Here is a 26,282-nt window from a genome sequence, read left to right as displayed (position 1 = left end):
CCGCCTCGTCGCCCGGCTAGTTTTTTGTATTTTTAAGTAGAGACAGGGTTTCACCGTATTAGCCAGGATGGTCTCGATCTCCTGACCTCGTGATCCGCCCGTCTCGGCCTCCCAAAGTGCTGGGATTACAGGCTTGAGCCACCACGCCCGGCCCATTTCTTCTTTTTTTTGAGACAGAGTCTCACTCTCTCTGTCGCCCAGATTGGAGTGCAGTGGCGTGATCTTGGCTCACTGCAACCTCTGCCTCCCAGGTTCGAGGGATTCTCCTGCCTCAGCCTCCTGACTAGCTGGGATTACAGGCCCGCGTCACCACACCCAGCTAATTTTTGCATTTTTAGTAGAGATGGGGTTTCACCATGTTGGTCAGGCTGGTCTCGAACTCCTGACCTCATGATCCTCCCACCTCGGCCTCCCAAAGTGCTGGGATTATAGGCATGAGCCACCATGCCTGGCCTGTTTTTTTTGAGTCAAAGTCTCGCTCTGTAGTCCAGGCTGGAGTGCAGTGGTGAGATCTCCACTCATCACAGCCTCTGCCTCCCAGGTTCAAGCAATTCTCCTGCTTCAACCTCCCAAGTAGCTGGGATTACAGGCATGTGCCACTGCACCTGGCTAAGTTTTTGTATTTTTAGTAGAGATGGGGTTTTACCATGTTGGCCAGGCTGGTCTTGAACTCCCAACCTCAGGTAATCCGCTCACCTTGGCCTCCCAAAGTGCTAGGGTTACAGGTGTGACCCACCACACCCAGCCAGTTTCATTTCTTTTTGAATTATAATTTCATATGGTGAAATGCACAGATTTTAGGTTTTGACAATGCATTCATTTAACCCATACCCCTGTTGAGATATAGGACATTTCCTGCTGGGCTCCGTGGCTCATACCTGTAATCCTAGCACTTTGGGAGGCCGAGGCAGGCAGATCACCTGAGGTTAGGAGTTTGAGACCAGCCTGGCCAGCATGGCGAAACCTGTCTCTACTAAAAATACAAAAAGTTAGCCGGGTGTGGTGGCACATGCCTGTAGGCCACCTACTCGGGAGGCTGAGGCAGGAGAATCACTTGAACGTAGGAGGTGGAGGTTGTAGTGAGCCAAGATTGTAGCACTGCACTCCAGCCTGAGTGACAGAATGAGATTCCAGCAAAAAAAAAAAAAAGATGTAGACATTTCTATCTCTCCAAACAGTTCCCTGGTGCCCCTTCTCAATCAACTTCTGTTCCACCTCCTCCTTTTCTTCTCTAGGCAACTACTGTTCTGATTTCTGTAACTATAAATTTGTTTTTCCTGTTCTAGAACTCTATATAATGGAATCAGACAGTTGAGTTGAGGATTTTTGACATATTCTTCAACTCTGAGCCTGTTTTATCATCTGTAAAGTAGGCATGAAAACAGCAGTGTCATTTTAAAGTGGTTGTTCAAAGAATCAAATGAAATTATGTGAAAACTCTTTGCAGGCTATTAAATGTTACACAGCTGTCCAGTTATTGCTTTTTTCTTTTGACTCATCAGCCTCTCAACCTACCAGAATAATGAAGTTATGCTGTGAATAATAACACCTTGTGTTTTTATATTGTTCGTTAACCACCTTGTAAGGGATGGATTGTGATTCCTATTACAGGTAAGGAGACTTAAACCTAGAGAGATTAAGTGATTTGATTCTAGTCACGTAAGTGCATGATGGAGTCAGGGACTAGAACCTAGGTCTTTACACTCTCAGTGCAGAGTTCTTTCTTGTAATTCACAATGCCATCAGCATTCACTAAGATCACATTTTTCAGTTTCTTCAATGGTGGTTTTCTCCTTGTTTTATTCATTAATTCTGACATAAACACTGATGTTATCCTAGCTTCACCCAGCTTTGGGAGGAGAAAAGTCTGCCTCCCATCTCCAACTCTGAGTCAGGACCAAAAAGTACCTCTTGTTTCCCTTCCCACTCTTCCTTGTATCCTAGCTCCTTGCCTTCTCCCCTCTCAGACTCTGCGGTGGTGTTTGAACCTGGGCATCCTAGAGGTGACGGTCTACGCATTCAGCATTGAGAACTTCAAACGCTCCAAGAGTGAGGTAGACGGGCTTATGGATCTGGCCCGGCAGAAGTTCAGCCGCTTGATGGAAGAACAGTAAGATGCTATCAGAGGGGAGAGTATGTTCTTCCACCACCCCCAGCCTTATCCTAACCCTTGAAATTCTGTTATCTGAGGCTTACTTAAGGGACTCCTAACTCTTTTTAATGTTAGTTAGACATCTTGGATGGCAAATATCAGAAATACAAGATAGTCTTTCATTCTTTATTTCTTCCGTTTTTTTTTTAAATTAAAAAGGGGGCATTTATTTGAGGATATTGAGGTGTGTCACATGATTTAAGAACAAGTACAGCCAACCTCAAGCAAAACTGAAACCAGGAATTAAACCCACTAGGTAGAACCTCTGTATTCATTTATTTCCACCTCTCTCTGCAGACCAGTTTTCTCTGCTTCAAAAGAGCAACCCAGAATCAATAAAATCCCTTAATTGGGATCCCTAAATTCTATCAGATTTCTACCCCAGAGCCAATAAACTATGGCCAAGGAAGTAGAGTTAAAGAAAACATTAAGGAAGTCATTTTCTGCTGCACAGTGAACCCTAAAAAGTTACTGTACTCCCCCTGCATAGTCTTTTTGGAGGGATGGGATGATGCATAAGAGACATTTATGGGGAAGCGTCAGTACCATTCTTAGCTGTCAGTAAGTTTAGGCTTAACTTAGGGAATAAAGCCAGAGAGGGGAAAAGACGAAGTTCAGTGGAGATTGCTTGCTTCAAAGTATGGAGCCCTTACCAGCCAGAATTGCCCAAAAATCTTAGTTACAACTGTTGTGTGCCCAGCTCCTACCTATACCAGGAAGATGAGAGAACAGTGAGCCTAGAACTCCAGTGAAGGTAAGCCTAGAACAATGGGTGGTAGGGAGAGTAGCCAGGCTTCCTTCTGTCTATATGAGGATGGTGAGATTCTGGGCTACAGACATTGCCCTCCGGTCCCCAGCAGAGCCTGTGTGGCTCAGAGTTTACACCTAAGGAGCCAAGGATGGAGGCACGGGGGGCACATCCCACTAATCTTACCTTTTTAAAGTGCTTACTATATGCCAGGCTTTGAGCCTCAAATATATTCTTACTCATCCTGTAATCACATTATACCATGACAAAGATATTATTAGCCCATTTTTAGAGAGAAGGAAAGTAGAAACCAAAGAAGTTAAGGCATATATCCTGGGTCACACAGCTATCAGGCAGAGCCAAGGTGCACACCTGGGTCTTTCTGACTCCAGAGCTGAGCTATCATCTACACTGTGCTCTGAGAGACAGGGCGTCTTACAATTCCTGCAAGATCAAAATGCACGGCAGAAGAGATGCTAATGACATTGCTCTGATCAGTTAATAGTAGAGAAAATGGTCTTCGTTTATCACGAAGTCCTGGCAAAAGCAAGAAGAAACCTCAGAGGTGCTTTACCATTAATGTGCCACAGAACCCCAAGGTCTGAGGAGGTGTAGAAAGAACCCAGTGAGAGTGGGGTAGAGGGTGCTGAGTTGCATTTACCTATTTAATGTATTAGGCTTCTGTGTAGAATTTGATTTGAAGAAAGGGTTCTTTGGCTGAAAGAAAGTGGGAAAACCACTGGCCTGATTCTATTTCATCAGTTGGGAAACAAAACCCTAGTAAAGAGAAGAAGTTGAGCAGGGTGGCTTGCACCTGTAATCCCAGCACTTTGGGAGGCCAAGGAGGACGGATTGCTTTAGTCCAGGAATTTGCTTGAGTCCAGCCTAGCCAACATGGCAAAACCCCATCTCTACAAAAAAATACAAAAAAATTAACTGAGGAGGGTGTCACATGCCTGTAATCCCAGCTACACGGGAGGCTGAAGAGAGAGGCTCACTTGAGTCTGGGGAGGTTGAGGCTTCAATGAGCTGTGATTGAACCACTATCTTCCATCCTGGGCAACAGAGTGAGACGCTGTCTCAAAAAATTAATTAATTAAAATAAAAATAAGTAAATTAAAAATTTAAAAACATTAGACGAGGGCTTACGCACGGTCACACATCAAGCTAGTGGCAGAACTATACCACAAGCTAGCAGGAAGAGCTGAATCGAGGTCTTCTAGTATACTTCCTTCTATCAAGCTCCCATTTTCCAAACGTGAAGCATTTGGTTTCTTCATAGCATTTCCAGATGAGAGAAACTGGTTGAATTCATTCTCACCATATGCAGAGTTTGGGAGTTATTGTATGGAAGCAATATAATGTCATAATTAAGAAGACAAGCTCTGGAGGCTGACTCCCTATGTGCAAATCCTGGTTCTCCATTCATCAACTGTCCGAACAAATTACCTAATGTCCCTGTGCCTCAGTTTCCTCATCTGTAAAAGGGGAATAATAATGGTATATAACTCAGAGGTTGGTGTAAGAATGGAATGTGTTGGTACATGTAAAGCACTTAGACCAATATCTGGCATTTAGTAAACATAGAATGTTAGCTGTCACCATTATCATCATATTTCACTAGAATGTAACAAAAGTAACCAATAATACAGCTCCTTCCCTTGAGGAGTTTACTCACTTCTCAAATGGGACTTCACAGATACATAAAATACAACTTCCCAAAAAGGACACATGACGTTGTGTAATATATAGTAAAGAGTTTGGAGCCGGGCGCGGTGGCTCAAGCCTGTAATCCCAGCACTTTGGGAGGCCGAGACGGGCGGATCACGAGGTCAGGAGTTCGAGACCATCCTGGCTAACACAGTGAAACCCCATCTCTACTAAAAAATACAAAAAGCTAGCCGGGCGAGGTGGCGGACGCCTGTAGTCCCAGCTACTCGGGAGGCTGAGGCAGGAGAATGGCGTGAACCCGGGAGGCGGAGCTTGCAGTGAGCTGAGATCCGGCCACTGCACTCCAGCCCGGGCGACAGAGCGAGACTCTGTCTCAAAAAAAAAAAAAAAAAAGAGTTTGGGTTCTTGCTGGACATGGTGGCTCACGCCTGTAATCCTAGCACTGTGGGAGGCTCAGGCAGGAGGATCACTTGAGGCCAGGAGTTTGAGACCACCTTGGGCAACATAGTGAGACCTCATCTTTACAAAAAATACAAAAATTAGCCGGGCATGGTGGTGTACACCTTTAGTCCCAGCTACTTGGGAAGCTGAGGCAGGAGGATCGCTTGAGCCCAGGATTTGGAAGTTACATTGAACCATGAGTATACCGCTGCACTCCAGCCTGGGTGAGGGTAAGACCCTGACTCCAAAAAAGGAAACAAACAAACAAACAAACAAAAAAGAGTTTGGGACTGAGCGCTGTGGCTCATGCATGTAATCTCAGTTCTTTGGGAGACTGAAGCAGGCAGATCACTTGAGGTCTAGAGTTCGAGACCAGCCTGGCCAACATGGTGAAACCCTGTCTCTACTAAAAATACAAAAATTAGCCAGGCATGGTGGCGGGTGCCTGTAATCCCAGCTACTTGGGAGGCTGAGGTGGGAGGATCGCTTGAACCTGGAAGGCGGAGGTTGCAGTGAGCCGAGATCACACCACTGCACTCTAGCCTGGGTGACAGAGCAAGACTCCGTCTCGAGAAAAATAATTTCGGTTCTCAAGTCAGACAGAGTTTCAATCCTAACAGAGCACTTGATGGCTATATGACCTTGGGCAGTCCCCATCTGACTGTCCTGTCTGAGCCTCGGCACTGAAGTAAGCTTTCAGAGTTGTTGAGGGGATGCAAGCATGTAGAACAGTGTCTGACACACTGGAAAGCCCTCAAAAAACTGGTTGTCAGTTATTACCTGAGCACCTTGCTCTCTCCAGCTCAGCAGGGGCCCTATCCCAATGCTGCCTCTTTTCCCTGATCAGGGAGAAACTGCAGAAGCATGGGGTGTGTATCCGGGTCCTGGGCGATCTGCACTTGTTACCCTTGGATCTCCAGGAGCTGATTGCACAAGCTGTACAGGCCACAAAGAACTACAACAAGTAAGTTCTCAGATTTCCCTGTAGGGAGCTGTTTTAATATTTGATTCCCTGCTGGCTTTAGGGAGACATCCTGGGCTTTTCTTGGTCTAGATTGGTGCAACGGGCAATGAGAGAGTAGGCTGAGCAGCTTAGAGACTTTCTCCTTCTGACTGCAGGGCACACCAGACATGATTCTGCAATAACATGTTATATGTGTGTATACTGGCACATACGCATAGTTTCTCTTTCCTCCTTTCTGTGCATACCCCCCACCAAGTAAATGTGTATGTGTATATATGTATATATGTTTTTACTTGACAGGGGATGAGGTCAGAATACAGCAGTTCTTATCCCTGTCTTTGAAGACAGATCCTTCAAGAAATTCTTTTTCTGTTCCACTCCTTTAACCTATGGACTTTGGGAGGTCATAGAGACCTACAAGGGAATAGAATTCAATAATCCAAACTCCGTGATGTTTGAAACATAACATGTATTTTGGCAGTGGACTTGTTTTACATCAAACCTCCTTCCTATTTTCCTTTGTTTGTGCCAATGTCACAGTAGGGTCTTCCTCTGAAAGCTGGTGTACAGTAGAAGGGGTGAGGGTTAGGAGGGCAATAAGAGCTATTTAGTGGCTAGGCACAGGGTCTCACACCTGTAATCCTAGGCGGGTGGATCACCTGAGGTCAAGAGTTCAAGACTAGCCTGGCCAACATGGTGAAACCCTGTCTCTACTAAAAATACAAAAATTAGCTGGGCATAGTGGTGTGCGCCTGTAATCCCAGCTACTCGGGAGGCTGAGGCAGAAGAATCGCTTGAACCCAGGAGGCAGAGGTTGCAGTGAGTTGAGATCACGCCACTGCGCTCCAGCCTGGGCAACAAGAGCAAAACTCTGTCTCAAAAAAAAAAAAGGAGCCATTTAGTATTTGTCTTATTATAAAACTAGTTACATGTTTATTCCAAGAAAACTTGGAAACCACAAAAAATTCATAATTTTACCTTTCAGAGGTATCCACGGTTAACATTTGGTGTGTATTTGTTTTTCTAGGGAAAGGCTGGAAGGGCTGCTCTGTAATCAGTGACTTCAGTCATCAGTCCCTGTCCCCCTTTGGTAAATTATTCTCTTCTTCCCTCCTCAGGTGTTTCCTGAATGTCTGTTTTGCATACACATCCCGTCATGAGATCAGCAATGCTGTGAGAGAGATGGCGTGGGGGGTGGAGCAAGGCCTGTTGGATCCCAGGTATCCCAAGTTGTTTTGCATGGTAATTGCTAAGGAAAACAAGCCTGGGCTAGCATGGCAGCTCATGCCTGTAATCCCAGCACATTAGGAGGCCTAGGTGGGCAGTCCACTTGAGGCAGGCCAGGAGTTCAAGACCAGCCTGGCCAACATGGCAAAACTCCATCTCTTAAACAACAACAACAAAAAAACCAGGCCTGTACCAAATCATAAAACCCCTCTGTGCCACGTACTTGGCCAGAGGTATAATTAGGGGAGTATGTGGAAAGATTTAAGGGGATCTCCCAAATTTAGAGATTAGGATTGGCTTATTACAACCTGCTTCAGAACTAGAGTTCACCACACACCAAGAAACCCCAGAGAAAGAGCAAAGCAGATGACAAAGCCATGTTATTATTCCTTTACAAATTACACCCTCCTGGCCCTTTGGTAGTGTTCTTCCAAGAATGACTTTTCGTGAATGCAGTTTGTTGGGGCTAGAGTTCTTTACGTCTCTCATGTTCTAGTTTCACACAAGATTTAGGTGTTTTTCTTTTCTTTTCTTTTCTTTCTTTTCTTTTTTTTTTTTTTTTTGGTGAGACAAAGTCTCACTTTGTCGCCCAGGCTGGAGTCCAGTGATGTGATCTCGGGTCACTGCAACCTCCACCTCCCAGGTTCAAGCAATTCTTCTACCTCAGCCTCCCAAGTAGCTGGGGCTACAGGCGTGCGCCACCATGCACGGCTGATTTTTGTATTTTTAGTCGAGACAGGTCTCACCATATTGGCCAGGCTGGTCTCGAACTCCTGACCTCATGATCCGTCCGCCTCAACCTCCCAAAGTGTTGAGATTACAGGGGGAGCCACCACGCCCGGCCAATTCAGGTATTTTTCTTTTTTTTTTTTTTTTTTTTTTTTGAGATGGAGTTTTGCTCTGTCGCCCGGGCTGGAGTGCAGTGGCCGGATCTCGGCTCACTGCAAGCTCCACCTCCCGGGTTCACGCCATTCTCCTGCCTCAGCCTCCCGAGTAGCTGGGACTACAGGCACCCGCCACCTCGCCCGGCTACTTTTTTGTATTTTTTAGTAGAGACGGGGTTTCACCGTGTTAGCCAGGATGGTCTCGATCTTCTGACCTCGTGATCCACCCGTCTCGGCTTCCCAAAGTGCTGGGATTACAGGCTTGAGCCACCGCGCCCGGCCTCAGGTATTTTTCAAAAAGAAAATTATTAAGTGTTGTCAACATAGTGGAATCCTAATTATTAGAGCTGGAGGAACTTTTGAAGCCATTTAAATATTTGGTCCCTCTCATGTTATTATTTATATAACTTTCAATATTTGTAAACTAATAGCAATAATATAATAACAGTAGTAAAACATAACCCAGGAGATGTGTTGTGTGTTCTGTATTTCGTTAAGTCATTAACCTTATGTGTGACAGATTCAAGGCTGTTATCCATGTTGTAGATGAGAAAATTGAGTTCAGCATTGAAGTGACTTGCCCAGTGTTACGCTACTAGTAAGTGCCAGAGCTGGGACTCATATCTAAAGCTGTTCGATTTTAGGATTCTTATCCTTTACCTCTATTATGTGGGATCTTGGGAACCAGTACGTTTTCTGGTTCCCTTCCCAATTTGATTGACCTAGGAAACTAGATTAAAAATCAAAAAGTTTACTTGGTGAGAATAGAATTAGATAAAAAGGAAAGGAGACAGTTTTTGAGGCTATTTTATGAATGCCTCTCCTTCCTAACAGCTGGGTGACATTTCTCTGTCACATAGTTCATTCATTCAACAAATATTTTATTTTTATTTATTTATTATTTATTTATTTATTTTGAGACGGAGTCTCACTCTGTCTCCAGGCTAGAGTACAATGGCATGATCTTGGCTCACTGCAGCCTCGGCCTCCTGGGTTCCAGCAGTTCCTCCACCTCAGCTTCCCAAGTAGCTGGGATTGTAGGCGCACACCACCACGCCCAGCTAATTTTTTGTACTTTTTAGCAGAGATGGGGTTTCACCATTTTGGCCAGGCTGGTCTCAAACTCCCGACCTCAAGTGATCTGTCTGCCTCAGCCTCCCAAAGTGCTGGGATTCCAGGCGTGAGCCATCACTCCTGGCCTATTTTTGTTTTTATTTTGAGACAGGGACTCGCTCTATCACCCAGGTTGGAGTGCAGTGGTGTGATCTCAGCCCACTGTAATCTGTGCCTCCCAGGCTCAAGCAACCCTCCCACTTCAACCTTCCAAGTAGCTGAGACTACAGGTGTGTGCCACCATGCTCAGCTAATTCTTTTTTTGGAGACAGAGTCTCTTGCCCAGGCTGGAGTGCAGTGGTGCAATCTTGGCTCACTGCAACCTTCACATCCTGGGCTCAAGCGATTCTTCTGCTTTAGCCTTCCGAGTAGCTGTGATTACAGTGGCATGTCACCATGTCTGGCTAATTTTTGTATTTTAGTAGAGACGGGGTTTCACTATGTTGACCAGGCTGGTCTCGAACTCCTGACCTCAGGTAATCCACCCACCTCAGCCTCCCAAATTACTGGGACTACAGGCACGAACCACCATACCTGGCCAGTCGGCTAATTTTTTTTTTTTTTTTCTTTGAGACAGAGTCTTGCTCTGTCGCCCAGGCTGGGGTGCAGTGGTGTGATCTTGGCTCACTGCAAGCTCTGCCTCCCAGGTTCACGCCGTTCTCCTGCCTCAGCCTCCCGAGTAGCTGGGACTACAGGCGCCCACCACCACGCCTGGCTAATTTTTTGTATTTTTAGTAGAGACGGGGTTTCACCGTGTTAGCCAGGATGGTTTCGATCTCCTGACCTCGTGATCCACCCGCCTCGGCCTCCCAAAGTGCTGGGATGACAGGCGTGAGCCACCGCGCTCGGCCCCTACTCGGCTAATTTTTTAATTCAATTTTTTTTTTTTTTTTTTTGAGACTGGCTTTGTTACCCAGGCTAGAGTGCAATGGGGTGATCTAAGCACACTGCAACACCCGCCTCCCAGATTCAAGTGATTCTTGTGCCTCAGCCTCCTGAGTAGCTGGGATTATAGGCATGCGCCACCTTGCCAAGTTAATTTTTGTATGTTTAGTAGAGATGAGGTTTCACCATGTTGGCCAGGCTAGTCTTGAGCTCCTGACTTCAAGTGATCCACCTGCCTCAGCCTCCCAAAGTTCTGGGATTACAGGCGTGAGCCACTGCGCCTGACCTCTTAATTCAAATATTTTTTAAGTGTGCACTATAGGTAGGCACATTGCTGTACATAGGGGATAAAAATACATATTTCCGGCCGGGCGCGGTGGCTCAAGCCTGTAATCCCAGCACTTTGGGAAGCCGAGACGGGTGGATCACGAGATCAGGAGATCGAGACCATCCTGGCTAACACGGTGAAACCCCGTTTCTACTAAAAAATACAAAAAAGTAGCCGGGCGAGGTGGCGGGTGCCTGTAGTCCCAGCTACTCGGGAGGCTGAGGCAGGAGAATGGCGTAAACCCGGGAGGCGGAGCTTGCAGTGAGCTGAGATCCGGCCACTGCACTCCAGCCTGGGCGACAGAGCGAAACTCCGTCTCAAAAAAAAATAAAAAAATAAAAAAATAAAAAAAAATACATATTTCCTGCCTCATGGAGCTCTGGTAAAGGAAAAAAAACATTAATGAAGATTATACAAGTTAGCATAAAATTATAATGGTGACAACTGGTATAAAGGCAGTGGTGCATGGTACAACAAGAATTTTTCTTTCTGAATTTTCTTTTTTTGTTTTGTTTTGTTTTTGTTTTTTTGTTTTGAGACAGTGCCTCTCTCTGTCGCCCAGACTAGGGTGCAGTGGCGTGATCTTGGCTCACTGTAACCTCCATCTCCCAGGTTCAAGTGATTCTCCTACTTCAGCCTCCCAAATAGCTGGGATTACAGGCAGCCACCCCCATGCCCGGCTAATTTTTGTATTTTTTAGTTGAGATGAGGTTTCACCATCTTGGCCAGGCTGGTCTCAAACTCCTGACCTCAAATGATCCACCGACCTTGGTCTCCCATAATGCTGGGATTACAGGCGTGAGCCACCTCGCCTGACCCTTTTTTTTTTTTTTTTTTAGCTTTTTTACCCGACTTGCAAGCTAAACAAAAATTTATAATAAAAAGAATGGACCCAGTAGGGAAGGCTCCCTGAGAAAATGATAAGTGATCTAAGGAGGAAGAATAAGCAATAACCAGGGTAAGAGGCAGGAGAGTGAGGAGTTCCTTGATTGCTGAAAAGTTATTGGAACAATTTAAGTAGAGAATACCTGGAAGGCAGCTTGGATTATGGTGGTGGTGGTAAAGTGGTGCTGGTAGTGGTGCTGACGTAATAGACTATGTGAAGAGTTACGAAGTAGTGGCCTGGCGTGGTGGTAATCCCAGCACTTTGGGAGGCCGAGGTGGGTGGATCACCTGAGGTCAGGAGTTCAAGACCAACCTGGCCAACATGGTGAACCTCTGTCTCTACTAAAAATACAAAAAACAGTGTGGTGGCATGCACCTGTAGTCTCAGCTACTCGGGAGGCTGAGGCAGGAGAATTGCTTGAACCCAGGAGGCAGAGGTTGCAGAGAGCCAAGATTGCACCACTGCATTCCAGCCTGGATGACAAAGTGAGACTCTGTCTCAAAAAAAAAAAAAAAAAAGGGAAGTAGCTAAAATCAATAGGATTTAATTGACTGACTCTGGGGAAAGAAGTGTTAAGGGTGTCTCCAGGGTTTTAGACTTATATTACAATGAACAGTGGTGCCCTTCACCGTGGTAGGTAACCCTGAAAGAAAATCCAGGAGTTTGGTTTTGGATATCCCGTACATGTTGAACAGAGATTTCAGTTCAACAGTTCAGAGAGGGGTTGGTATAGTCAGGTCAACAGTTCAGACAGGGTTTATCTCTGTCACCAGTATGGAAGCCATCTGTGTGTAAGGCAACCTGAGCAAAGAGGGGATGACAAAGCTAAGGAGAGTCTGTCTATCTGTCTATTTATCTATTTAGAGGTGGTCTCATGCTCTCTCCTAGGCTGGAGTGCAGTGGGGCAATCAAAGCTCACTGCAGCCTGGAACTCCTGGTCTCAAAGGAGCCTCTCAAGTACCTACTACTACAGGTGTGCACCACCGTGCCCAGCTAACTTTTTATATTTATTTTTTGTAAAAACAGGGTCTGACTTTGTTGCCCAGGATGGTCTTGAACTCCTGGCCTCAAGTGGTCTTCCTGCCCTGGCCTCCCAAAATGCTGAGATTACAAGCGTGAGCCACTCTGCCCTGCCTGCAAAGGAGTGAATGAGAAGAAGAGAGAGCTTAGGATGGTGTTTTTGAGGAACTCTGCCCTTTACTGGCTGGGTAGAGGAGAATAAACTTTATAAGCAAAAAAACAAAACAAAACACACACACAGAAAAGCAGGAAGAAAACCAGGGCAGCCAGCATTACATAAGCCAAGAAAAGAGGGAATGTGTTGGTGTAGGTTGGGAAGGGGTAGGGCACCCATGGAAACAATGGTGTCAAATGCTGTAGAGAGGTCAATTAAGATGTAGAGTGAAAATTAGCTGTTGGTAAAACAAGAGACTGGTGGAGTTGACGGGGAGCAGGCAGGAGGATGAGACAGAAAAGGGGTATAGAAATAGAAGCATGTTTTTGATAATTTTAAAATTCTTAGTTTGGAGGTAGTTTCATAGTTCATTATATTTTTGTGCTTTATAATGAATATGTTTCAAATGTTCTTGTGTGTATGAAATAAATATTAAGGGACAAGTGTTGACTCGAGTGAAAGAAAGCCATTTGACAAGCAGATCTAATATGCATTATGCCTAGGACTCTGATCTTGACTCCTAGTCCAGCATGCTCTACCCTCATACCACATTGCAGTAACCACTGACCTTATCTCCTGCTTCTTGTCCAGCAAGTTTTTCCATATCTTTCTCTGTCCTGCATGGCTTAGTAACTTGCCTCTATGCGGTTAGTTATGCAGACAGGGTGTGGGCTGGGCAGTATCACCAGGGTCAGGAGGCCAATATCTCAACCAACCAACTCCTGAAACTTGGTGTGCTCAGACTGGGCTCATCAGGGCCTGAGGCGGTATACTTTATATTGTTCAAATTTAGACAAACCTACATTTATAACAAAGTCAGTGCATTAATTACAATTAGGAGGCTGGGCGCGGTGGCTCAAGCCTGTAATCCCACCACTTTGGGAGGCCGAGGCGGGCAGATCACGAGGTCAGAAGATCGAGACCATCCTGGCTAACATGGTGAAACCCCGTCTCTACTAAAAAATACAAAAAACTAGCCGGGCGAGGTGACGGGCGCCTGTAGTCCCAGCTACTCGGGAGGCTGAGGCAGGAGAATGGTGTAAACCCAGGAGGCGGAGCTTGCAGTGAGCTGAGATCCAGCCACTGCACTCCAGCCCAGGCCACAGAGCGAGGCTCCGTCTCAAAAAAAAAAAAAAAAAAATTACAATTAGGTTCTATGCTTCGAATAGCTGGAATTTTCCTGATTTCTCACTATCACCATCCAACTCCTCATTCTTATTTCTTCCAGGGGGTGTGTGTGTGTGTGTGTGTGTGTGTGTGTGTGTGTATGTATATATTTTTGTTTTTTGTTTCTTTGAGATAGAGTGAGCCGGGCGCAGTGGCTCAAGCCTGTAATCCCAGCACTTTGGGAGGCTGAGACGGGCGGATCACGAGGTCAGGAGATCGAAACCATCCTGGCTAACACGGTGAAACCCCGTCTCTACTAAAAATACAAAAAACTAGCCGGGTGAGGTGGCGGGCGCCTGTAGTCCCAGCTACTCCGAAGGCTGAGGCAGGAGAATGGCGTAAACCCGGGAGGCGGAGCTTGCAGTGAGCTGAGATCAGGCCACTGCACTCCAGCCCGGGCGACAGAGCAGGACTCCGTCTCAAAAAAAAAAAAAAAAAAGAGAGTGTTGTTCTGTTGCCCAGGGTGAAATGCAGTGGCGTGCTCTCGGCTCACTGCAACCTCCACCTTACAGGTTCAAGTGATTCTCATGCCTCAGCCTCCTGAGTAGCTAGGATTACAGGCACACACCACCACACCTGGATTTTTTTTTTTTTTTTTTTTTTTTGAGATGGAGTTTCGCTCTGTCACTCAGGCTGGGGTGCAGTGGCGTGATCTCGGCTCACTGCAACCTCTGCCTCTTGGGTTCACGCCATTTTCCTGCCTCAGCCTCCTAAGTAGCTGGGACTACAGGGGTCTGCCACCACGCCCGGCTAATTTTTTTGTATTTTTAGTAGAAACGGGGTTTCACCATGTTAGCCAGGATGGTCTCGATCTCCTGACCTCGCGATCTGCCCTCCTCGGCCTCCCAAAGTGCTGGGATCACACCCAGCTATTTTTTTTATATTTAGTAGAGATGGGGTTTCACCATGTTGACCAGGCTGATCTCGAACTCCTGACCTCAAATGATCTGCCCACCTTGGCCTCCAAAAGTCCTGGGATTACAGGTATGAGCCATAGCACCTGGCCTGTTTTGTTTTGTTTTTGAGACAGGGTTTCACTCTGTTGCTAAGGCTGAAGTGCAGTGGTATGAACATGGCTCACTGCAGCCTAGACCTCCTGGGCTCAAGAGATCCTCCACCTCAGCTTCCTGAGTATTTGGGACCACAGATGCCTCCTACCACATCTGGCTAATTTTTTGACTTCTTTGTAGAGACAGGATCTTGCCATGTTGTCCAGGCTGGTCTCAAACTCCTGGGCTCAAGTGATCCTCCTGCTTTGGCTTCCCAAAGTGCTGGGATTACAGGTTTGAACCACTGCACCTGACCCAGGTATATATGTATATTTTTAGCAGTTAAATTAATAGATTGTTTTGTGAGTCTGGAAATTATAGAAGAAGGAACTAGATTGAGACCGAAGGATAGTTAATAAATTATATTCCACCGTGTTACCTTGAATGGGCTACTTGACTCCCTGTAGGCCTCTGTCTTTCTTATAAAACAATAGTGTTAATAGTAATTGCTAACACTTACTGAGCATTTACTCTGTTCCAAGCATTAAGTATTTCACATACATTTATCCTTAGACCCTATAAGGTATATACTGTTTTTATGCCCATTTTAAAGATGAGAATACTGAGACACGGAGAGGAAAAGTAACTTGTGCAAGTTCACATAGTTGGCAAACCTTGGGGCCAAGATTTCAACCTGGCTTCAGAGCCTGTGTTCTCATTCACTGTGGTATAATGACTTCCTCACAGGAAAGTTGAAATGAACAATAAGGCAGTAAAAAAGAAAAAATTAGATGGGCATGGTGGCTTATGCCTATTATCCCAGGACTTTGGAAGGCTGAGGCAGGAAGATCGCTTGAGCCCTGGAGTTTGAGACCAGCCCTGGCAACACGGCAAGACCCTGTCTCTACAAAAATAAAACAGTTAGCTGGCTGTGCTGGCACACGCCTGTAGCTACTTGGGAGGCCGAGTGAGGAGGATTACTTGAGCCCAGCAGGTCGAGGTTGCAATGAGCTGTGGTTGCGCCATTGCTCTCTAGCCTGTACAACAGAGTGAAACCCTGTCTCACACACACACACACTCACTTTTGACATAAGTATTTACAACACATGATGTCACATAATGAATAGTTTACACTTTGACTCATGCTTTTTTCATTCAGTGTTATGAGTACTTTTCCATGACCCATGTTTTTGGTTTTTTTTTTTGAGACGGAGTCTTGATTTGTCAACCAGGCTGGAGTGCAGTGACACCATCTCGGCTCACTGCAAGCTCCACCTCCTGGGTTCACACCATTCTCCTGCCTCAGCCTCCAAAGTTGGGACTACAGGCACGCACCACCACGCCTGGTTAATTTTTTGTATTTTTAGTAGAGACGGGGTTTCACCGTGTTAGCCAGGATGGTCTCGATCTCCTGACCTCGTGATCTGCCCGCCTCGGCCTCCCAAAGTGCTGGGATTACAGGCATGAGCCTCCGCACCTGGCCTGACCCATGTTTTTAATAATTCTTCATATCATTATTTATAATGGCTGTAAATTATATCTTGCATTAATTTATTTAATCAGTCTTCTATTTCTTGGGTATATAGGCAGTTTCTAATATTTTATTATTACAAATAATGCCACAATTAAATATTTGACTGAACTTGTCTACATTTTTTATTGTTTCTTCAGGATCTGAGTTTGAAAGTGCTCATTTCACCTTATTCTTGCCAAGATTTTTTAAATGTAAACTGTTTTGATCAGGTGCAGTGGCTCACACCTGTAATCCAGCACTTTGGGTGGCTGAGGCGGGTTGGATCGCTTGAGTTCATGAGTTCGAGACCAGCCTGGGCAAAATGGTGAAACCCCCGTCTCTAAAAGTACAAAAATTAGCTGGGTGTGGTGGTATGCACCTGTAGTCACAGCTACTTGGGAGGCTGAGGTGGAAGGATGGCTTGAGCCCAGGAGGCTGAGGTTGCAGTAAGCCAAGATCATATCACTGCATTCCAGCCCGGCTAACAGCCAGATCCTGTCTCAAAAAACAAAACAAACAAAAAAACCTATTCTCATAGATAAAAATGGATATTTTACCGTTATTTAATGTAAATCATTTCTGAAAAGTCTTCACATAGACAACTTTAACTTGCCATTCCATTTAGTGATGGATTTTTGTTGGCCAAAGTCTACAGATGTTCCATTTTGATTTTGTCAGTTTCATCTTTTCATCCACCTTAGAGCTTCCCCCTTTTTTTTTTTTGAGACAGAGTCTACTATATCACCCAGGCTGGAATGCACTGGCACAATCTCAGCTTTTTCCATGAGAATTCTGCCCACTGCCTAAACTAGGTAGAAGAAACTCTTTGCAGATAAATTGTAAACTCAGAGATACTGAGTCTCTGAAGTCACACTGCAGGTTGGTGGGACTGAAAATAATTAATTATTATTATTATTTGTATAGCACTTTATAGTTCCCAAAGTGCGCTCAAATCTATTATTTCATTTGATTTGACCCTCATGATAACCTATAAGGTGGATAGGACAAATGGGCCCTTTTTTTTCCTTTTAATTACATTTATTTTAATGCTGAATTTACTCCCCTGCCATAAGTTTTGTTTCTTCAGTTTCTTCTGGGATATCTTTTTCTTCTGGGCAACCTCTTCTGGTTTAGGAACAATCTGTTCCTTTTCAGTAAGGATCATCTCAATGTGGCAACAAGAGCTCACTTATTGGTTAATCCAACCATGAGCTCTGTAGGTCCAGCGGCACATCTTAGGTGCTTTGTTCACTTGGATATGCTCATTGACCAGAGAATCTACATCTAAACCCTTAAGTTCAGCATTACTCTCTGCATTTTTAAGCATGTGCAGCAAAAAGTCAGCACTCTTTTTGGGCCACCGACCTTGTGTCCAGCCCCACTGCTTGGTCTGGGCACACCTGCCAACTCCACCATTGTAACGTCGGAATAGTACACACAGTTTTTGTAAAGTGACATCTTTGAGATACTTTGTGGCTTTTTGTATATGCATACCCTTGATGGCCTGCAGTTTCACAAGTGTTCTTAAAGTGAACACGAAGATTGGAACCTCTTGATTTGCATGATATCGTGGGTTTCTCCGGGTTAAGTGAACCATTTTCACAGATTACCTCAGGCCGCTTAGGGAAAGAGCAAATGGGCCCATTTTAAAGATAAGAGAATGAGAAATTATATGGATTGTACACGGTCTCACGTAACTTGGAGAATTAAGACCATGCTGCCAAGACAAGACTAGACTCTCAGATTACCAGAGAAATCTGAACCAGAGCCCTTCTTACTGTTCAATTATAAATGAATACTGTTTCCTCTGTGATGATGATAAGGAAAATAAAGCTCTCTCTGTGGTTTGCCTTAAGAGGACTGAGAGAGACGAGTAACTTGGCCGGGTGCAGTGGCTCACACCTGTAATCCCAGCACTTTGGGAGGCCGAAGCAGGCAGATCACTTGAGGTCAGGAGTTCAAGACCAGCCTGGCCAACATGGTGAAACCCTGTCTTTACTAAAAGTACAAAAATTAGCTGGACATGGTGGTGGCTGCCTGTAGTCCCAGCTACTTGGGAGGCTGAGGCAAGAGAATCGCTTGAACCCGAGAGGTGGAGGTTGCAGTGAGTCGAGATTGTGCCACTGCACTCCAGCCTGGGTGACAGAGCAAGACTCTATCTCCAAAAAAAAAAAAGAGATGAATAACTTGCCTAAAGACACACAACTAGTAAGCGTAGAGTCTGGTTTTGAACACTCAGTCCAGATCTTTCTGCTTTCCTGACCATGCATCCAGAAGCATGTTCCCACCAAGAAATTTTGTCTTCTGGACCCTTTCCAAGATGCAACTCTTAACTACCTGGACATTCTGAATTCTGCTTCTGGGTAGTTGGTAGGACAGGTAAACAGCATTCGTGGAGCCACAGACACTTTCTGTGGACAGGATAGTTTTACTTCAGATAAATGCTTCCAGTAACCAGTTTTCTTCAATTCTGTCTCCTTTCTGACCATCTGTGTGCTTGGGAAAGTAGCTCTTATCAAACACAGGAGAATTGATCATATTGCTATTTATTTAAAATCCTGAGTAATGTGGAATTTTTGCAATGTTTTGGGGTCCATATGACTTAACTAAGGTTTTAAAAATAAATTAGCTAGGCCGGCGCGGTGGCTCAAGCCTGTAATCCCAGCACTTTGGGAGGCCGAGACGGGCGGATCACGAGGTCAGGAGATCGAGACCATCCTGGCTAATACGGTGAAACCCCGTCTCTACTTAAAAATACAAAAAACTAGCCGGGCGACGAGGCGGGCGCCTGTAGTCCCAGCTACTTGGGAGGCTGAGGCAGGAGAATGGCATAAACCCGGGAGGCGGAGCTTGCAGTGAGCTGAGATCCGGCCACTGCACTCCAGCCTGGGTGGCAGAGCAAGACTCCGTCCCAAAAAAAAAAAAAAAAAAAAAAATTAGCTGAGCATGGTGTTGCACACCTGTGGTCCCAGCTACCTGGGAAGCTGAGGTGGGAGGATTGCTTGAGCATGGAAGGTGGAGGTAGCAGTGAGCTGAGATCACACCACTGCACTCCAGTCTGGGCAACAGAGGGAGACCCTGTCTGGAAAAAAAAAATGTTTTGTGTTTTTGTGTTTTGAGACAGAGCCTTGCTCTGTCACTCAGACTGGAGTTCAGTGGCGTAATCTGGGCTTACTGCAACCTCCACCTCCCGGGTTCCAGTGATTCTCCTGCTTCAGCCTCCCGAGTAGCTGGGACTACAGGCATATGCCACCACACCTGGCTAATTTTTGTACTTTTGGTAGAGATGGGGTTTCACCTTGTTGGCCAGGCTGGTCTTGAACTCCTGATTGCAGGTGATCTGCCTGCCTCAGCCTCCCAAAGTACCGGGATTACAGGCATGAGTCACCATGCCTGGCCAAAAAAGGTATTTACACAAATTCAAACAATAACAGAAGTGCATAAAGTAAAAAGAGAGTCTTTTCTTCCTTATCCAATCCACTGTTAATAGTATGATGTGTCTTTTTAGACTTTGTTTATGTGTACTTATATGCATGTGTGAATGTTTGAATGTGTGTGTATGTGTGTTTTATACTATATATTTTCTGAAACTTGCCTTTTACATTTAACATTAGATTTTGAACATCTTTCCAAATCAGTGCATTTCGATTATCTTTATTTTTAGAATGCAGTTGCATAGTATTTCATCACATACTGGGTCATAGGATATATGTATTTTAAAAAACAAGATGTTTTAAGCAAAAGACAACAGATATTCTTGTGGGTGCATCTGGTTTTGGGCCTGAGGCTAAATGACTTTCAGCAAATTATTCATCTTTGAGCCTCAGTTTCCTTATCTATAAAATGAGGATAGAAATACCTTATGTATCTGCTGAGCGTGGTGGCTCACGCCTGTAATCCCAGCACTTTTGGAGGCCGAGGCAGGCGGATCACTAGGTCAGGAGATCGAGACCATCCTGGCTAACACGGTGAAACCTTGTCTCTACTAAAAATACAAAAAAAAAAAAAAAAAAAAAACTAACTGGGTGCCTATAGTCCCAGCTACTCGGGAGGCTGAGGCAGGATAATGGCATGAACCCAGGAGGCGGAGCTTGCAGTGAGCCAAGATCGTGCCACTGCACTTCAGTCTGGGGAACAGTGTGAGATTCTGTCTCAAAAGAAAAAAGAAATACCTTATGTATCAGAACAGGTGGAAAAAGGCAGAAAATAAAAAAAGAAAAGAAAGAATTTTACATTGTATTCTCTTAAAAAAATGAAATACCTTATGTAGTTGTAAAGATTTAAATTCATTCATTAATTTAGCAAACATTTGTTGAGGGCCTTCAGTGTATCACATAGTATTGGCTAGTGTGTTTGGTGGTATTGTATAAACTGGGAAGCCTATGTATGGAAGTTCACCATGAGAATACTACAGAAAGAATACTACAGGATGTGTGCCTCTCTTTGTCTCCTCTTGCTTACCTTAGTGATGTCTCTGAGTCTCTGCTCGATAAGTGCCTCTATACCAACCGCTCTCCTCACCCTGACATCTTGATACGGACTTCTGGAGAAGTGCGGCTGAGTGACTTCTTGCTATGGCAGGTTGGTCATTTCCAAGTACTGTTATGTTTGTGTCATGGGGAAAACCAGCTGTATCCACAGAATGGATTAGAGTGGTCCATCCCCACTCCCAGACAGGCTGGGGCCAGAGTACTTCAGGGGAAAGCTAAAATCTGGAGAAGCATCTCTAGGCTGTGTCTGATAATATTTGATGTCCATTCCTCATCTGTCACTGGCTTTGCGAATCCAACTGTAGTGAAAACTTCATTGTGCCCCTATTCAAGGAATGGGACTTCTGTCTTGCATCCCTGAGCATAAGCTCTTGCCTTGGTAACCTGCCAGGGACCCTAGCCCCTCTGGGTTAGAAGCTTGCCTTGCAGTTACTAGTCCCTCCTCTTCAGGATAAAGGGCCATAGCTATGCAAACATGGTCCATGAGGGATATAAACAATATGCAAACACTCAAGTTTCCATCCCCTGTTAACTTGGTCCCTGGATAGCACATAACTAGGGGAAGTCCTTGTTCTAGGAGAGGTTGGAGGGAGAGACTCCATTTGGAAGCAGCTCACATGATAAAGCTCCAGAAATTTTGATGGACCACAATCTTAAAAATGAGCTAACGCGGGGCATGGTGGCTCACGCCTGTAATCCCAGCACTTTGGGAGGCTGAGGCAGGCAGATCACTTGAGGTCAGGAGTTTGACACCAGTCCAGCCAACATGGTGAACACCCCTGTCTCTACTAAAAATACAAAAATTAGCCTGGCATGGTGGTAGGTGCCTGTAGTCCCAGCTACTTAGGTGACTGAGGTGGGAGAATCACTTGAATCCAGGAGGCAGAGGTTACAGTGAGGCGAGATCGTGCCACTGCACTCCAGCCTGGGCAACACAGTGAGACTCTGTCTGGAAAAAAAAAGTGCAATGTGGACCTATTGGTTCTGTGGCCCACTGTGCTGCTCAGATCACGTTTGGGAAGTTTACAGATAGGCTGAATTTTAAGAGACTACAGAGTCAGTTACTCAGTGTACAGATTAGTTACACTGAAAAACTTGAGGACTTACTGGAAGAGGCCAAACTGGAAAGCAAGGAATCTCATGTCTTATAAAAAATGAGGAAAGGATAGTGGTCTGGAAAAGGGAAGTAAGTGACAATGTATTCCCTTGGAAAAAAATGTTGAGTTCCTTCTATATGCTGGAAATATAGCAGTGACCGAGTCAGAAATGATCCCTACTGTCTTGAAACTTACCGTTTGCTAGCAAAGACAAACTCTGAACAAATCATTACAACCTTGGGAACTGATAACAGGCAGCTCTAATCTAGCCTTGAAATATTTGAAAGAATGTCACTTTGAAGAAGAAACAAACCTGTTCCAGAAAAAATACCTGGGACCTTGGTAGAAGTTGTAGGGAAGGTGACATTGGTTTAGCATAAAAAGCCAAACAGGCTATCTGACAACTAGTAATCCCCCATGATGTACTGAATTCCTCACCACTAGAGATAGCAGGCAGTGGCTGTCAAGAGTGTTCCAAAAGGGATTCTTCATCAGTGATTATTATTAAAGTACACCTGGCTCTTTGCTATACATATGTTATCTCATTTAATCTAAACAGTACCCAAAAATTAGGTATTTCTATTATCCAGTTTTACATTTGAGGAATCTCAGGCCCAGGTGAAATTACCCCTGCTCAAATAAATGGTAAATGGTTGGAGCCAAAATTCAAAGCCAGGCAGTCTGGCTCCAGAGCCTATGCTCTCAACCACTGTGCCCTGCTGCTGCTACTTAAAAATAACAGTGGCAGCTACCATTTATTCCTTGCTGACCTTTATCAGACAGTATGTCTTCCAGATGCCCTCTAAGGGCCAAGAGCCAATAACATAATCCAGATGTTATTTCATAGTCCTAAAATTGGCTCTTAGAAAAATCCTGGTGGAAATGTTGATCTAGTCTCGTTTTAGTTCTGCTTTGCCACAGGCAGGTGATCTGGCTGCCTCAAGTGACTCCTCCCCCTACTAGTGAGTGAATCAGGGCCAGCAGCAGCTGCAGCTACAGCTCAGGATGCCTGTACCATTCTCATCTCAGGGCTTCTGGGTCCTGCTTAGCCTGCTTTTTCCTTGGAGGACTGACCAGGGGTGCGGCCCAGCAACATGTTACTAAATCATACTCTCCTCCCTTCCTTTCCCAGACCTCTCACTCCTGCCTGGTGTTCCAACCTGTTCTGTGGCCAGAGTATACATTTTGGAACCTCTTCGAGGCCATCCTGCAGTTCCAGATGAACCATAGCGTGCTTCAGGTAAGAAAGAGTTCAGGGCTGGCCAGATGGGATGGGATGGAAGAAAAGATTAGTTAGCACTGATTGACAACCACCTTACTATATACCAGGTACTTCCTAATAAGATGATAATGATGGTAGTAGCTACCACCTACTTAATATCTACTACTTGTCAGGCACTGTGAACATTTTACATGCTGCGTCTCATTTAATGTTCCCAAGAACCCAATGAGAGAAGTCTTATTAGCCCCTCCCTTATGTAAGTAAGCAAATAGAAATGATTTAGTTAAGGACACATAATCAGTAAGAGGTTGGAATAGGATTTAAGCTACAGGTCTTTTATCTTTTAAAGACTTAGGAGGAAAAGGCTTCTCAGAGAAATTGGCCATTATTCCTTTAAAGTATTACCCTAATAAAAGATTGTAGCAGTAGGGATTAAGAACTAAATAGCATTGTCTTTCCATTGTGTAAAACTATGTTGAGTCAAGACTTGAAGTTTGACTTTCAGTTTTCATCACCAAATGTTGAAACAGGTTTTATTAGCAGGTAGAGTCACCTGTATATGCTTAGGTCTCTTTATAATAATAGTAGTGGTAGCTAACATATTGAGGATCTACAAGGGCACTTAGGTGTAAGTTTTCTTATTTAACCTAACAACCCAGCAGGTTTGGTGTCCTCATTTTTCATATATGGAACCAGAGGGACAGAGAGACTTAAGTAACTGTCCCAAGGAATCTGAATTTTATTTTATCTTATTTATTTATTTTGAGATGGAGTTTTGCTCTTGTTGCCCAGGCTGGAGTATAGTGGCGTGATCTGTGCTCACTGCAACCTCCCCCTCCCAGGCTCGAACAATTCTCCTGTCTCAGCCTCCCAACTAGCTGGTATTACAGGCGCGTGTCACCATGCCTGGCTAATTTTTGTATTTTCAGTAGAGACAGTGTTTCACCATGTTGGCCAGGCTGGTCTCAAACTCCTGACTTCAAGGTGATCTGCCCACCTCAGCCTCCCAAAGTGCTGGGATTACAGGCGTGAGCCACCGCGTCCATTCTAAGGAACTGAATTTTAAAATCAAAGCTGGTGCTGCTTCTTGAGTCTGGAGAGATAATGCCGGGAGGAAATAATGATGTGAGTCAGGGATTCTTAATCTCCTTGGGATTGGGGTCCCTTTGGAGAGTCTAATGAAAGCCACAGACCATCTCCTTAGAAAAACTGCAGATCACTCAAATGTGGAAATTTGTATAGAATTGTAAACTTATCATGGAAATACATAGAATACTTTTTCTTTTTTTTTTTTTTTTGAGATGGAATTTCACTCTTGTGGCCAAGGCTAGAGTGCAGTGGTGCAGTCTTGGCTCAACGCAACCTCCACCTCCCAGGTTCAAGTGATTCTCCTGCCTCAGCTTCCCGAGTAGCTGGGATTACAGGCATGTGCCACCACTCCCGTATTTTTAGTAGAGATGTATTTTTAGTAGAGATGGGGTTTCTCCATGTTAGTCACGCTGGTCTCAAACTCCTTACCTCAGGTGCTCTGCCTACCTTGGCTTCCCAAAGTGATGGGATTACAGGCATGAGCCGCCATGCCTGGCCACACATAGAATACAAAGGGGTTCACACAACTGCTGAAATCTGCCCCTGAATCCCAAGTCCATAACTCCTAGTATAAGTCAATCAAATCACAGAGACTTGATCATGTATTTCATTACTTAGTCTCAGAATATGAGGAAATTGAAAGAAGTTTAGAATTAGTGAAAAGAAAAAGAGCAAAAGCACAATTATCTACTGCCAGTGGGGAATGAATATCAGATTTTTCATATGACCAAAGATCCCTCTAAAAACTAAAACTTTCTCCTTTTTTGATGGAAAAATTTCTAAAATGTATCTTGTACATAATTCATTGACATCTATATACCAGGCACTTGCTAATAATGATGATGATTAGGATAATCACATTCTATTTTTTATTTTGTTTTAGAAACAGGGTCACTCTCTTGCCCAGGCTGGAGTGCAGTTGTGCAACTTTTGTTTACTGCAGCCTCCCGAGTAGCTAGGACTATGGGCACACACCACCATGCCTGGCTAATTTTTGTATTTTTTGTAGAGTTCTCACTGTGTTGCCCAGGCTGGTCATGAACACTTAAGCTCAAGTGATCCTCCTGCTTCGGCCTCCCCAAGTGCTAGGATTATAGACATGAGCCACCATGCCTGGCTGTCATATTCTAATGATTATGATAATAATAATTATCTTTAAATATTTCACTGTACAACAATACCCTTGAGGGGTAGGGCTGTTTGCTCTAAGTTAGATGGTCCCAGAATACCTGGGTTTGAGATTTCATGTATATTTTTCTGTGTCCTCCCTCTTTAATTTCCTACTGCTGTCAACAGTTAATTTTGACAGTATCTCTCCTCTTCCGTAGTATTTACTGTTTTAAATTGGCTATAGACAAGGAAACCAGTTAGTCAAGCTTGTTGGAATTTTGTATATAAAATGAGAGTGAATTGGCTCTGCATGAAGCCCAGAGGAGCTTGGTGCATGAGTTTTTGTGTTTTTATCTCTACTTGGGCTGCTCAGATGTCTTTTATAGTAATTTCACATTTCTCAGATACTTTGCACATGGTTGTCAGAGGAGTTAACTCAAGTTTCATTCATTCCATAAGTATTTATTGAGTAGTATGAATCAGGCACTGTGTTAGGCACAAGGAGAGTCAATAGTTAGCCAGACGGACAAGATCTCTACCTTTGTGGAACCTGTATTCTTGAGGAGACAGAAATAAACAAGTAAACAAATATATAAGTTCCGATTGTAATAAGGCAGTGAAGAATACAGAGAGATGTGCTAGAAAGTAATGAAGAGAATGCAAAGAGACTGAGGTTAAAGTTCGGGTCTTGGAAGAACAAAAAGGAGGTCAGTGTGCCAAGGGAGAAGGGCATGAAATGAGGCTAGAGTCAGACCTTGGCTAATACAGAGCCTTGTAGGTCATGGTAACAAAGCTGAAGGACTTTAATCAGGGGATGACAGCATCTGAGTTGCATTTTGTAAAAATCATTCAGAATTTTCAACGGGCTGGAGTTAAAGCCAAGAGACAGAACTCCTGCAGTAGTCCAGGTGAGAGAGGATGTGCCTCGAGGTAGGGTGGTAGCAGTAAGGAAGGGGAGGAGTGAAGATGGGATAAAAACAAACGTTGAAATAGAAACAAGTGAAACTAACTATATCAAGGTGATAACATAACTCCCCAGAGAAAGGAATTAATTCAGCTTACCTGAACACAGTTCTCTGCTATTCATCTTTAGTGGAATTTCTTCTCAGGATAATACAAACTGCAACACAAA

At 44.5% G+C, this 26,282-nt stretch overlaps 1 protein-coding gene and 1 pseudogene across 6 annotated transcripts in view; one reads left to right on the top strand and one right to left on the bottom strand.

Annotated features, from left to right (window-relative positions):
* DHDDS (dehydrodolichyl diphosphate synthase subunit) overlaps positions 1-26,282 on the top strand; it is a 49,221-nt gene that overhangs the window by 9,803 nt on the left and 13,136 nt on the right. For 4 of the 6 annotated variants that reach the window (XM_033227639.1, XM_033227641.1, XM_033227640.1 and 1 more), the window contains exons 4-8: positions 1,968-2,110; positions 5,860-5,976; positions 7,095-7,196; positions 20,609-20,723; positions 22,862-22,969. In XM_033227639.1, the coding sequence (XP_033083530.1) occupies positions 1,968-2,110; positions 5,860-5,976; positions 7,095-7,196; positions 20,609-20,723; positions 22,862-22,969 (585 nt within the window). The remainder of the gene's footprint in view (positions 1-1,967; positions 2,111-5,859; positions 5,977-7,094; positions 7,197-20,608; positions 20,724-22,861; positions 22,970-26,282) is intronic. The other 2 variants (XM_033227645.1, XM_033227643.1) reach the window with 1 other exon arrangement.
* Positions 17,131-17,677, bottom strand: LOC117091339 (annotated as a pseudogene).

The sequence above is a fragment of the Trachypithecus francoisi genome, unplaced genomic scaffold (assembly GCF_009764315.1).
Source record: "Trachypithecus francoisi isolate TF-2019V2 unplaced genomic scaffold, Tfra_2.0 Lachesis_group12, whole genome shotgun sequence".
Lineage (NCBI taxonomy): Eukaryota > Metazoa > Chordata > Mammalia > Primates > Cercopithecidae > Trachypithecus > Trachypithecus francoisi.
This window is presented reverse-complemented; position numbering and strand designations above follow the sequence as displayed.